This window comes from Haematobia irritans, chromosome 3, assembly GCF_050003625.1.
Source record: "Haematobia irritans isolate KBUSLIRL chromosome 3, ASM5000362v1, whole genome shotgun sequence".
Taxonomy (NCBI): Eukaryota; Metazoa; Arthropoda; class Insecta; order Diptera; family Muscidae; genus Haematobia; species Haematobia irritans.
Window position 1 is genome coordinate 128182387 of NC_134399.1, and position 15143 is coordinate 128197529.

At 35.1% G+C, this 15143-nt stretch overlaps 2 protein-coding genes across 4 annotated transcripts in view; one reads left to right on the forward strand and one right to left on the reverse strand.

Moving 5' to 3' along the window:
* LOC142228088 (microsomal glutathione S-transferase 1) lies at positions 1-10858 on the forward strand. Of its 3 annotated transcripts, none has more exons than XM_075298392.1 (4): positions 1-397; positions 10207-10242; positions 10358-10437; positions 10502-10858. In XM_075298392.1, exons 1-4 carry the CDS (start codon positions 197-199, stop codon positions 10752-10754), a joined length of 570 nt encoding a protein of 189 aa, XP_075154507.1. In that variant the 5' UTR covers positions 1-196; the 3' UTR covers positions 10755-10858. The 3 variants fall into 3 exon arrangements, with proteins under 3 accessions (XP_075154507.1, XP_075154508.1, XP_075154509.1); XM_075298394.1 differs by lacking the exon at positions 1-397 and adding an exon at positions 8797-8952; XM_075298393.1 differs by lacking the exon at positions 10207-10242 and having other exon boundaries at positions 3-397.
* Positions 10771-15143, reverse strand: part of Cox17 (Cytochrome c oxidase copper chaperone COX17) — an 18260-nt gene continuing 13887 nt past the window's right edge. Inside the window, exon 3 of the mRNA XM_075298395.1 lies at positions 10771-11133. Coding sequence (XP_075154510.1) covers positions 11049-11133 — 85 coding nt within the window. The 3' untranslated portion in view covers positions 10771-11048. The remainder of the gene's footprint in view (positions 11134-15143) is intronic.

The window sequence follows — 15143 nt, forward strand, 5'->3', positions numbered from 1 at the left end:
CTTCGAATTTCAAAGTGAATTGTCATTCTCGATCAAGTCGCAGATTCTATAGCATCTCCAACATAAGAAAAATACAAAATTTGTGAATTGCAAAAAGGTGTTTAGAATTAATTCTATTCTAAATAGATTTGGCATAATTAACTTATCAAAACAAAAAGAAAACGCAGAATTTGTTGTTTCGGAAATAAATACAAAAATGGAAACGGCAAAAATAATTTCCGAAAGTGCAGATAGTTCATCAATGCATAATGCAAAATCATCTAATGGTGCTGGAGGTCTATCTTTGTTAAGCCTTGAAAATCCAGTATTTTGTTGTTTTTTACTATGGACCAGTGTTTTGGTTGTTAAAATGTTGTTGATGTCTTTACTGACAGCATTGCAGCGCTTCCGCAATAAGGTAAGATGGGTATTTGGCACAATAAAATCTATGTAGCAGCTTAAGGGTGCTACTAGAGATACAAAAGTCGAAAGGTTAAAGTCAACTGGCCTAAATATTAAATTCGTCTATTCGATGTCTGATATTCTTTTCAGTTCGATTAACCGATTTTATAACCCGATAAAAATTGAAATGTCGAAAGTGCAAATTCAATTTTTGTTAACAAATTAGGAATTGTAATCAGAATTAAAACGTCAACTTATCGAATTTTTCAAAATTTGGAAAACAACTACACTGACAAAAATATTATCGTGAGGCGAATTTTGCTTAGCATAGAAGACGCATTTCTCTGATAAAAAGTTGTTTTCTTGGCCAAAAGTCAATAAAGTTTTCAATGAGGTCCTTTTGTCTTTATGGTTAAGTGATTCTACAAAAATTAGGCATCTTTACAAGAAATAGACTAGAGAGCAAGAAGTAAAATATGGGGGTCGCTTTATGTGGGGGCTATATACAATTACGAACTGATATGGACAAATTTTTGTGTGATTGGGGTTTGGTTTATCTGGGGGCTATATATAATTATGGGCCGATATGGACTAATCTTGCACAACATACAAAATTTCAACCGAATCGGATGAAATTTACTCCTCCAAGAGGCTCCGGAGGTCAAATCTGGAGATCAGTTTAAACGGGGGCCATATATAATTGTGGACCGATATGGAACAATTTTTGCATGGGTGTTTGAGGCCATATATATATTTCAACCGGATCAAATAAAATTTGCTCCTCCCAGAGGCTCCGGAGGTCGGTTTATATTGAGGCTATACTAACACCACGTACCAAATTTCAACCGCAAAGGATAAATTTTGCTCCTCCAAGAGGGGATCGCTTTATATGGGAGCTATATAAAATTATGGACCGATATAGACCAAGTTTTGCATGGTTGTTAGAGATCATATACTAACATAACGTACCGAATTTCAAGAGGATCGGATGAATTTTGCTCCTCCAAGAGGTTCCGTGAGTCAAATCTGGGGATCGGTTTAAATTAGAGGTGTGCACGTGAGTAATAGTTTACTCACGCTCACGCACGATATTTTTTGGTAGGACTCAATCTCACTCACGAAAAGATAAATTGTACTCACGCACACTCACGCACGAAAACGCACGTGACTCACGAAAATTTTCGTGATTCGTGCGTGCACACCTCTAGTTTAAATGGGGGTTATATATAATTAAGACCGGTATGGACCAATTTTTGCATAGTTGTTAGAGACCATATGCTAACACCACGTACCAAATTTCAAACGGATAAGATGAACTTTGCTCTTCCATGGGGCTCCGGAGGTAAAATCTGTGGATCGGTTTATATGGGCTACATATAATTATGGACCGATATGGACCAATTTCTGCGTGGTTGGTAGAGATCATATACTAACACCACGTACCAAATTTCAACCGGATGGATGAATTTTGCTCCTCCAAGAGCTCTGGAGGTCAAATCTGGGGATCGGTTTGGAACAATTTTTGCATGGTTGTTAGAGACCATATACTAACACCACGTACCAAATTTCAACCGGCTAAGGTGAACTTTGCTCTTCCATGGGGCTTCGGAGGTCAAATCTGTGGATCGGTTTATATGGGCTACATATAATTATGGACCGATATGGACCAATTCCTGCATGGTTGGTAGAGATCATATACTAACACCACGTACCAAATTTCGACCGAATCGGATAAATTTTGCTCATCCTGAAGCTCCGGAGGTCAAATCTGGGGATCGGTTTATATGGGGGCTATATATAATTATGGACTGATATGAACCAATTCCTGCATAGTTGTTGGATACCATATACTAACATCACGTACAAAATTTCAACCGAATCGGATGACTTTTTCTTTTCCAAGGTGCTCCGGAGGTCAATTCTGGGGATCGGTTTATATGGGGGCTATATATAATTATGAACCGATTTCGACCAATTTTTGCATGGGTGTTTGAGGCCATAAGATATATTAACATCACGTACCAAATTTGAACTGTATCAGATGAGGCTCCGGAGGTCAGATCTGGTGATCGGTTTATATGGGGGCTATATATAATTATGGACCGATGTGGACCATTTTTTGCATGGTCATTAGAGACCATATACTAACACCATGTACCAAATTTCAACCGGATCGGATGAAATTTGCTTTTCTTAGAGGCTCCGCAAGCCAAATCGGGGGATTTGTTTATATGGGGCTATATATAATTATGGATCGATGTGGACCAATTTTTTCATGGTTGTTAGAGATCATATGCTGACACCATGTAACAAATTTCAGCTGGATCGGATGAAGTTTGCTTCTCTTAGAGTCCCCGCAAGCCAAATTTGGGAGTCCGTTTATATGGGGGCTATACGTAAAAGTGGAGCGATATGGCCCATTTGCAATACCATCCGACCTACATCAATAACAATTGATTGTGCAAAGTTTCAAGTCGATAGCTTGTTTCGTTCGGAACTTAGCGTGATTTCAACAGATGGACGGACGGACATGCTCAGATCGACTCAGAAGTTCACCACGACCCAGAATATATATATTTTATGGGGTCTTAGAGCAATATTTCGATGTGTTACAAACGGAATGACAAAGTTAATATACCCCCATCCTATGGTGGAGGGTATAAAAAACTTAGCTAAAAAAGCAAAGAAAATGTTCGTTTTGGTCCGAAAGTTGACTCAGAAGCTATGAATTTTACATGGACTTGTCATAGGGAGAAAGTAATATTTTTAAGCCCAGTACGAGAGTTTATTTAGACAACGATCTTTATTTGAATCTATAATTTGTATTGCTGAAGAAACATCCATACAACAAAATAAAGCGCTATAAATGAGTCTACATGGTGTCTATTTGAGAAAAAAGACAGATTAAATATCTATGTAGTTTAGTGCAAGATCGGTTCATATAGAGGAGTCTATGAGTAATTATCACCGGTATGGCAATTAGAGGATCAAATTTCAACCGAATCGGATGAAATCCGTTCTTCCAAGAGTCTCCGGTTAGCAGTTCAGTTTATATGGGGGTTGCAAATAATTATGGACCCGATATAGACGATTTTTTACATGGTTGTTACAGAGTGTATACTGACATCACGTATCAAATTTCAACCGAATCGGATGAAAGTTGCTCCTCCGTATTTATGAAAAGTGATTTAACGATTGTCTCTAATTTTTATGCACATCACCACTACTGTGATACAGGGTATAATAAGTTTGTCTGTCTGTCCGTCTGTCTGTCTGTTGATGTATTTTTGTGTGCAAAGTCCAGCTCGCAGTTTAAGTCCGATCGTCCTAAAATTTGGCATAGGGTTCTTTTTCGGCTCAAAGACGATCTCTATTGATTTTGGAAAAATCGGTTCAGATTTAGATATAGCTGCCATATATATTTATAACCGATCTGGTCATAAATGACATATTTATCAACCGATATTCTTCCAATTTCGTATAATTGAATATTTTGTGAGTCTCGTAAATTATGCTGATATAGCTCGCATATGGCTTTCGCCCGATTTACACTCCTATGGCCCCAGAGGCCAAAGTTTTACTCCGAGTTACGTGAAATTTTACACAGGGAGTAGAATTAACATTATAAATATACATACCGAATTTGGTTGAAATCGGTTTAGATTTAGATATAGCTCCCATATATAGGTTTCACACGATTTACACTCCTATGGCCCTAGAGGTCAAAGATTTACCCCGAGTTGCGTAAAATTTTGCTCAAGGAGTAGAACTAACATGATAAATATGCATACCGAATTTGGTTAAAATCGGTTCAGATTTAGATATAGCTCCCATATATATCTATCGTCCGATTTACAGTCATATGACTACCGTAGATCAAAATTTCCCACCGATTTACTTAAAAGTGTGCACAAGGAATGGAAATAAAATTTTTACTATGATTCAATGATTCAAACTTACCGATCTAACAAAGAAAAACGCATTTTTTTGTCAAAATTCGTTTTTATTATTCAACATAGTTCCCTTCAAGAGCAATACAACGATTATAACGGCCTTCCAATTTTTTGATACCATTTTGATACAATACTCCTTCGGTTTTGCCTCAAAATAGGCCTCAGTTTCGGCGATCACCTCTTCATTGCAGCCAAATTTTTCCCCTGCGAGCATCCTTTTGAGGTCTGAGAACAAGAAAAAGTCGCTGGGGCCAGATCTGGAGTATACGGTGGGTGGGGAAGCAATTCGAAGCCCAATTCATGAATTTTTGCCATCGTTCTCAATGACTTGTGGCACGGTGCGTTGTCTTGGTGGAACAACACTTTTTTCTTCTTCATATGGGGCCGTTTTGCCGCGATTTCGACCTTCAAACGCTCCAATAACGCCATATAATAGTCACTGTTGATGGTTTTTCCCTTCTCAAGATAACCGATAAAAATTATTCCATGCGCATCCCAAAAAAACAGAGGCCATCACTTTGCCAGCGGACTTTTGGGTCTTTCCACGCTTCGTAGACGGTTCACCGGTCGCTGTCCACTCAGCCGACTGTCGATTGGACTCAGGAGTGTAGTAATGGAGTCATGTTTCATCCATTGTCACATACCGACGGAAAAACTCGGGTGTAACGAGTTAACAGCTGCAAAGACCGCTCAGAATCATCAACACGTTGTTGTTTTTGGTCAAATGTGAGCTCGCGCGGCACCCATTTTGCACGGAGCTTCCGCATATCCAAATATTGATGAATGATATGACCAACACGTTCCTTTGATATCTTTAAGGCCTCCGCTATCTCGATCAACTTCATTTTACGGTCATTCAAAACCATTTTGTGGATTTTTTTGACGTTTTCGTCGGTAACCTCCTCTTTCGGGCGTCCACTGCGTTCACCGTCCTCCGTGCTCATTTCACCACGCTTGAATTTTGCACACCAATCAATTATTGTTGATTTCCCTGGAGCAGAGTCCGGAAACTCATTATCAAGCCAAGTTTTTGCTTCCGCCGTATTTTTTTCCCTTCAGAAAACAGTATTTTATCAAAGCACTAAATTTCTTTTTTTTCCATTTTTTTTCACAATAACAAAAGTTGCTTCACAAAAGACGCTCTATCTCACAAACTAATTGATTTACAGACGTAAAATTTTGACACGACGCCATATAGGTGTCAGACCGGGGACTTATCAGCCAACCTGTTATATATACTCAAAAAAAGTTTACTTGGATCCAAAGATTGTGACCTTCCTTTAAGGATTTTGGTATTGATTCCGAGCCAAAGATGAGGCTTCTTTAAAATAAAGACATTTTTTAGCGACCTATTTGGCTTTTAATCTAGGACCAATAAAATTAAAATTAAGATACAGATCTCATTTATCAAATTTTCATCCACTTTTCGCGGTTTATTAATAAAGGTACTCACGTACAAACAAATGTCAGTTTAAAAAACTAAATTATTCCTAATTCCAAAAAAAAAAAAAACTTTAAACCAAAGACGCTAAATCCTCAAAATAAGTCTTAGCCTATATTTGAAGCGTTTTTATCTTAAATCTAAAGTTTCAATATTTCAGTTAATTTAAGGACAATTTCTTTAAATCAAAAATGTGTTTCTTTACTTTAAGTAAAATTAGCCTTATTTCAAAGACATGCGACTATAACGGAGGGACTCAAATTTGCAAAATGTGTGTCCTAAATTAAATGAAAAAAAAATTTGAAGCAAAGATTATAAACTTTGTTTTAATTAAAATTTCATTATTTTAAAGAAATTTGTCCTTAATATTTTGTTAATTTCGCATCCTAAAATTTAGGTTGCAAAATCTTTAATATCACGTAAATATTTTTTCAGTGTATCGAGCTATAAATCGTAAATACAGATTTGTGAAGTATTTGCAATTTAAATATCCGATATTTATACCCTGCACCACACAGTGGAGCAGGGTATTATAAGTTAGTGCATATGTTTGCAACACCCAGAATGAGACGAGATAGACACATGGTGTCTTTGGCACAAATGCTCAAGGTAGGCTCCTGAGTCGATATAGCCATGTCCGTCTGTCCGTGAACACATTTTTGTAATCAAAGTCTAGGTCGCAGTTTTAGTCCAATCGACTTAAAATTTGGCACAAGTATGTGTTTTGGCTGAGAATAGAACCCTATTGATTTTGGAAGAAATCGGTTCAGATTTAGATATAGCTCCCATATATATATTTCGCCCGATGTGGACTTATATGGCCCCAGAAGCCAGAGTTTTACCCTAATTTGCTTAAAATTTTGCAGAAGAAGAACAATTAGCACTATAGTCAAGTGTGCCAAATTTTATTGAAATCGGTTCAGATTTAGATATAGCTCCCATATATATCTTTCGCCCGATATGGACTAATACGGTCCCAGAAGCCAGAGTTTCACCAAAATTTGGTTGAAATTTTGCAGTAGGAGTATAATTAGTAGTGTGGTCAAGTGTGCCAAATTTTATTGAAATCGGTTCAGGGGGCTAATCACGGCATTCGATATCGAGAACTTTTGATCGAAATCTAAATTTTTCGGATCACGGGAGTCGATATCGAGTTTTTTTGATCGACAATTTTTTCGATTGGTGAATTGCAATCGTAAAACATTTTTCACTTTTTTTTAAATTGTTTTCGCCATATAGGAATAGTAAATATATTAGTTTTAGTTCGAATTGTTGGTAATTTGTAGTAAATTTACATATAATGAACATATTTTGAATATTTAGGACTAATGCAACTCCAATAAAATTTAAACAAAAATTGGTCATAGTCGAGTTCTGGAGCGAGCATCCTAGCTAGTACACATGCTAGATCGATATTGAAGAGATTGTGATTAACCAATTACCGTATCATTCCATGATAACATAACGCATCTGGGCCGCCTTGTAAGAATAATGAATGATGAAGGCAAAAAGTTTTAAGACGACAGACAATTATAAAGCGATAGAATTGACGTTGACATGCCACCAAAAATTATTTTCCATTTGAACGCCTCCTTCGTCAGCCGAAATCGTCCATTGAGCCTCCTAAGGTGACCATTTCAAACCCATGTACTTACACCAATAACAATGTGCACTTTTATTCCTTATTTGTCGCCGAATTATTTTGTATTCATCTCATCCTCCAATTAGGAAGGAATTCGGAGGAATGTAAAAAGAGATACGGGTCCATAAGATATAAGCAATACAATTTACTTTTTACTTTGAAATCTTCAAAAACATGTATTTTTTTATACTTTCTATTTTGTGCCGCTAATTTAATTTTGTCATTTCATTTTGTTTTGCTTCGTCTTTTGCTGTTGGCAATGCTAGAGAAATTGCATCAAATTTCGATCAAATGCCGTGATCCAAACTTTTAATCGCATCGACAATTTTTTCGATACGATTATGAATTCGATATCGAATGCCGTGATTAGCCCCCAGATTTAGATATAGCTCCCATATATAACGTTCGCCCGATTTACACTTATATGACCACAACCCGCAATCTTTTACTCCGATTTAATTGAAATTTGCACAGGGAGTAGAATTAGCATTGTAGCTATGAGTGCTAAATTTGGTTGAAATCGGTTCAGATTTAGATATATCTCCCATAATTTTGCAGTAGGAGTACAATTAGTAGTGTAGTCAAGTGTGCCAAATTTTATTGAAATCGGTTCAGATTTAGATATAGCTCCCATATATATCGTTCGCCCGATTTACACTCATATGGTCACAGTGGCCAATCTTTTACTCCAATTTAATTGAAATTTGCACAGGGAGTAGAATTAGCATAGTAGCTATGCGTGCCAAATTCGGGTGAAATCAGTTCAGATTTAGATTTAAATACATATATCAAATTGTTTTTGTAACGTAGTCTACATATTGTAGTTCGTGTAGTCAAAGATTATTTTGTGCTACTAAGTAAAAGTGTTGTAAGTAGTCAGTTGGTTTTCATCTTCTGGTTGGTTTTCGACTTTCGGAGGAATCATATGACGAAGTAGGTAGAAGTTTCATTGAAATACAAATACCTATTTTCGCGGTTAAGGCCATTAAGTTGGCATTATCGCGCTAAATTGGCCACTTTTGCACGATTACTTCCCTTTAATTAGTCATTTCACAGAAAATAAACATTTTCAATTTCTGCATTGGATAATTTCCCAACATGTATAAAATTTGCAACAAGAAAATATAACTTTAATCTGTTTTTGAAGATTTATTTTTTATTTTAGCAGCTAAACACGAACTTAGTACCCACCTTTAACCGAAAATGCCATTTTTTTCACTATCCGGTTTCGGTTTGCGTAATTGAATCCGATTAACCGGTGTCGCTTTTGGACCCTATACGCTACTTACCTCGTTGTATGTTGAACGAACAAAAAATAAGACTACATGACAGAATTGCAAAGTGGACAATCTTTCTGTACATGAATCCATCGTTGTTTGTACTTTCCCATTAAATTCTACAAAATGCAAATTTTTGGATTGGCATTGAATATAGTAGCCATATACCAGGGAAATAATCGTCGCGGATTTTCTCCTGATACCAAACTATGGACAGGGCAGAATTTTAAAGGAATGGAATCTGCCAACGTTGTCAATGTATTGCTGGTCAAAACTAGTCAAAGTTCATGTAGCCATTCTTTGTTCCCCTTAGCATTGCTATATTAACAATTCCCAGCAAAAAAATTTGGAAGTTCTTCCAAAGGCACAACTTTAAAAGCACTTCCAGAAGATGTACTCTCAATGATGTTCTTTATTTTAACTACCCAGGAAACTCTTTTAATTCAATTTTTTATAACTTGGTTTTTTCATACTTTAAATGGATAATTTTAACTTTTTTGTTTTAAATAGGTTAAAAACAGAGTAAGAATTCATAAAATGGTACAACTCATTTAAATTTTGTTTACGAAAATGATAAATCCAATCTGAAAAAATTGTGAATTTTTTAAAATATTTGAGGTCAAATGTTTCCGACAAGCGTTAGAATCCATTAAAAATTATAAAAAATTATAAAAATTATTTATTTTATAAAATATAACTGAATTTTTTAATTTACATTCAAAACATTGAATTCGGATCACACCTAAAGAAGTGATAAAAATTCAGTGCAACGGCTGTTGAAATGGAGGACTTCCGTCCTATGACAAGCCCATGTTAAATTCATCGCTTCTGCGTCAATTTTGCACCACTTCCGGATCCAAAAAGAACATTTTCATTACTTTTTTTGCAACGCTTTTTTTGCTGGGAAACTCGATGCGCGTTAAAATTGTCTGGTTTGTGTCGTAACTAATTACTATTTACAATTTATCATTATGGACATATTTCGATGTATTATATTCAGAAGGATATCCTTTAGTGTAGGGTATAAAAAGAATTTATGAAAATTCTTCTCAAAATGAGGAAAGTTCAAATGGATGTGTAGTATTTGAAGTGGAGTCATCGTTTACAATCTGAACAAAGTAACCAAAGGAAGCCACTGTGGTGCAATTGTTAGCATACCCGCCTTGCATACAAAGGGTCATGGATTCAATAACAATTTCGACCAAACACCAAATAAATTGTCAACGATGAATTATCCCTTCTCAGTAATGGTGTTGACAAAACTGGTTACTAAAACTTCTCTAAGTAGTTTCACTGCAATGCGAAACGCTGTTCGGATTCGGCTATAAAAAAGAGGCGAACTTAAAATAATGGACAGCCACTATATCCAACCTAACCTAACCAAAGGGCTTCCTGTTTGTAGGCTTCTCAATATAATCTTCTATACTTCATCTTGCTACTTAAATATATGATTATAACATTAATGTTTGCAATGGAATATAAATTATACTACTTCATTTCACATTTTTACAGATTTTGGGTCTCATGCCACAAAGATTTCTCAGAAAGGTAGAGAACATTTTCCCATTATTTCAATCACAAATATTCAATATTCAAAAATTATACTTCAACTAACTACTGCAAAAAGTTTCTATTGATGAAAATTACCTTGTTACAATTTTAGGTTTTCCCCAACCAAGAGGATCTCTTCTTTAAAAACATTGAAGTTCAATTTAACGATCCCCATGTTGAGAGAGTACGAAGGTAAGATAAAATGTGTGTTGCACTTATTTAAGAATCTGTGTGGTATAATCTTGATTGTTTTCAGAGCCCATCGTAATGATATGGAAAATATTTTGCCATATTTCACCATGGCCTTAGCCTATATCTGCACCAATCCAAATCCTACATTGGCATGTAATCTTTTCCGTGTGGCTGCTGTGGCCCGTATTCTACACACTTTGGTCTATGCATTCTATCCAGTACCACAACCTTCACGAGTTATAGCATTTGCCACCATGTTTGTTATAACCATGTATATGGCTTGTGCTGTTGGTTTACAAACCTTAAAATATATATGAGAATAGATTGTTTCGATTATTTTTAGACATTATTTTGTAATGTATTTTCACATTTTTTGTTTTTTATTTTTTTAAACAATAACAAATTAAATTTTAAGAATAAATTAAGTTTTTGTTGTTCCTTTGAGTTAGAGAATTAATTACCATGTAATGACTACATTTTGATCAGATTCTTTGAAATTTGGTTTTGCAGGAACTAATTTAAGGGATTACAAGGGTGCCGTATTACTACAGTAGAGGTAATATTTTTGAATATTTTCTACTATTTAAATTAATTCCTAAATGTTATTTTGTTTATATGTTGAATCCTTGCTCTCTCATGCATTTCTTGTGAGCCTCGATAAGATCGCCACATTCAGATTCTCCACGTTCTACAATGCTGTAAAGAAATGGAAATGGGTAGAGTTTTAGTAAAAGGAATAAGCATATCAGACATACATAAATAAATATTAATTTAAAAAATGTTAGTATTGTCTCCTAATCGATAGTTTTTCGAAGACAAAGTAAACATTTATTGGTCTCCATAAATGGCATAAAAAGTTCTTCCAAAGACATATTTATTGATTCTGAGAGCCAAGTAGATGCTTAAGACAGTTTTCGTTTTTTAAGAGCATTTCTGAAAATATAGAAAATTTTCTCATTTTTTTATTTCTATACAAAATGATCTCAAAATTGTATTTCTTAAGATTGAATTATATAGAGCCTTGTGTGATGACGATAAAACTTTGATATGCCTGTCGAAAAGTATTCGTCACAGTCCCATATTGATCAGAATCATCTCATCTTTCTGTCTGTCCATCTAATTGTTGTTCACAATTCTTATAGGAATTTTCTAAATTTTGGTACGTGTGCTTGTTTTTGTACAAGAAATAACTTTATTGAATTTGGATATAAGTCGGAAAACCTCTAAGTATATTTTCCCTTTCAAAATATATCACGAAAGGTTAGCCTGCGTCATATTTAAATCTGACCTCATATTTTGCAGATTCAAGGCGGAATACTTTGTGGCCCACAAATTTCTACACAACTAAATACATCGAGTCATCAAAATCGAAAGGAATATCATCATTACAATTAAAAGTCGACTAAGCCCTTTTTCAACAAAGTCCTGATTATTTTTTTAGCCAGAATAAAAATGCCTCAATTTCCATATCGGATTGATATTTTTTTAAGTTTGAAATTTTTTTATGTTTGGTAATAAAACAAAGAATCATATCCTGAGATAGTAGTTCACATTCCAATTGGACCAGATACCTTCGACTTCTTCGGAGCTCTATCGACAGGTGTAGTCCATGTTTTGACTTTTTGACTTGATTGTCTCGAATTAACTCAGAAACTTCTTTGTCTTGCGCTGCATAAACACTGCTCTGGAATGATTTCACTAGGGCGCTTGTCGTCCAAATTCAGTATATGAACCATGTATTCCGTAATATAAAGTTCAAAAAGTTGTAGAAAAAGAAAAGTGATGGCCAGATCGAAATCCACGTCATAGTAGTAGAAACTTCCAAAAAGTGAAAGAGCTGACCAATGCACTAGCAACTGGATAGAGCCAAACAGTTGCTTCACTTACACTTTCAAGTGGCCAGTCTCCGATGCGAAGCCATTCCAAATTGAGTAAAATTAAGAACATATAGCGCTTTACATTGTTGCATTACATACACTTTTGCCACAGTTAGTAGAATTCTACCAAAAATTGTAGATTTTTTACTGTTCGGTAGATTGGTAGAATTTTTGATGTTTTGGTAGATTTTGCAAAATATTCCTCCGCAACTAAGAGGTACTTAACAACTTTCCTCTAGAAATAAAATTTTGACCAAATTTTCTATAGAAATAAAATATTGGGAAAATTTTCTATAGAAATATAATTTTGAAAAATTGTCTATAGAAAATAAAATTTTGACAAAATTGTCTATAGAAATAAAATTTTGACAAAATTTTCTATAGAAATAAAATTTTGACAAAATTTTCTATAGAAATGAAATTTTAACAAAATTTTCTATAGAAATAATATTTTGACAAAATTGTCTATAGAAAATCTGGCAACTCTATGCCTGAATAGACGTGCATTTTATTGCAGCTGATCGTTTATAAAGTTTTTTTGGCTTAAACTTCGTTTATAAAGTTATTTGATAATTGTCTACCACTTTTTGTGCAGCGGAAAATAAATTTTATATACATCTTTAATAAAAAAAACTATCATTGTTGAAGACAAGATCCTTGTCACACGCTGTTGCTGTTTGTACTTTTTTCTGAAGTTGTTGTTGCTGAGGCTGCTTGTCTGACTCTCCATTTGTTGGTGACATAACCTCAATTGCCAATATTTTTGCCAAAATGCCTACCAAATGTGGATTATGTGATTCAACTATCACTAAAACTCAAATCTGTATCCAATGCAATGGCTGCTCGAAATGGGTACATGGATCTTGCGCAAAGATTAGTGATAAGGACCTGTTGGTAATTAAAACCATTCCATCTTGTGTTTATATATGTGCCTCATGTGAAGGTGCAGAAAGAAGTATCAGGGAGAGTGACGTCATGGAGCAGTTTCGAGAAGTAAATAGGAAATTGGATAATGTTATAACTACTCGCAATGCAGACCAAAGCTCGATAAATGCCTCATTAGAAGAAATTAAGGCAAAAATGGACTCATGTCTTTCCGAAATGAAGGCTGACATTGCTAAATGTAACCAACGAGTAACGCAAATAGAGTCTAAAATGTGTGTAGAAATTGCTTCACTGCGGGCTGAAAATAATATTCTCCATAGGAGACTCAACCGTCATGACATTGTAATCTGTGGTTTACCTGGAGGGTTAACTAATCTTGAAGCTGCTATTGTTGCAATTGGCTCATTCTACAAAGTCGCTGTGGATAGAAGAGACATAACTGAAACATTTTACATTAATAAAGGAAAGAAGGTTTTGGTGAAGTTCATTAATCCGAAGATAAGAGATGCTATTATGAAGGAGTATTTTAAAACCCGTACTCTCAAAGTTTCTGATATAGTTACTGAACAAGGAAGTGACATAACTAGTAGAGTTTACCTCAACGACCACTTATCTCCTGCTGCTTATTCCCTGAATTTGACGTGCATAAAGCTACGCCAGCTAAAAGTAATAACGCGATTTAAAATTTTAAATACAGACAGATTGAAAGCTAAACTGGTACTGGCTGATGGAAAAGAAGTAATTCGAGATGCTGTTGAGTGTGAACTTTTTCTTCGCGAAACAAATGGGACCCAAAAATGATTGTAAATATGTAGATTAAAATTCCAATTATTTCTTCGATGTGCTTATACTAGTTCTACACTGACACAGACATTTTTTTTCAGTTTTCAATATTGATTATACCTTAGTAAACCATATGTCTATGTTATAAAAATGTTCTTTTTTATTCAGTGTAGGCATGTATATGCACAATCTTATTATACTTCTATTTTTCCGTATACTTATACTCATATTTATAATTATTTTTTTCACTGGCTTTTAATCATGAACTAGATATTGTTGACTTTATTACCTTAAGCGAAGTATTTTTGATCTCGTATTTGAATAACGATCAGCTGTGAATTATTGTATGGAATATATGAATTTAAGGTGTATGATTTTGAGTTACTTTGTCTTTTTTGATTCTACTTGGCTCCCCCCTATAATTACTTTTGCTACATTTGATGTCTTTTAATTATAATATGGGTCCGGTGGTTAGCAACAATACGTATTTGAAATCGAATTTACAGTGTTACGAATTTGGTAGTTTGAATGTAGCTCATTGGAATTGCAGGAGCATAAGGCCTTCCCCCCACTCTACGAAACTTGATGAACTTAAGTGTATTTTGAAGGATTCTGGTTTGGATATTATTGCGATATCTGAGACCTGGCTTAAACTTGATGTTCCGACACGTGCTGTCTCTATATCTGGGTACAAACTAGTGAGGAACGATCGAAGGAATACAAGAGGAGGGGGAGTTTGTATATATGTATCTAGGAAACTCAAGTACAAGGTTGTATTTACATCGTCCCTGCTAGGAAAGTGTGAGTCGCTTTTTCTTGAATTTTCTTCTGGTGATGTCAAATTCTTATTTGGAGTAGTATACTTGCCTCCTCCTTGTGATCTGGAAACATTTGAAGAGGTACATCATGACCTTTTTATGAATTATTCAAGTTTAATTGTTGTGGGTGATTTTAACTGCAATATGTTTGATCCCTCTAAGTCAATTTTGTTACGAACAGTTTGTTCACGTCTTAATTTGTCGGTATTGCACAACTGTAAGCCTACGCACTTCGATCTGGCCCATGGTACTTTTTCGCTGCTTGACCTTATGTTGATCAGTAACTGCTCTGTTCGTTATTCTGATCAGTTGCAATGTCCGTCAATTTCTGATCACGCAATGT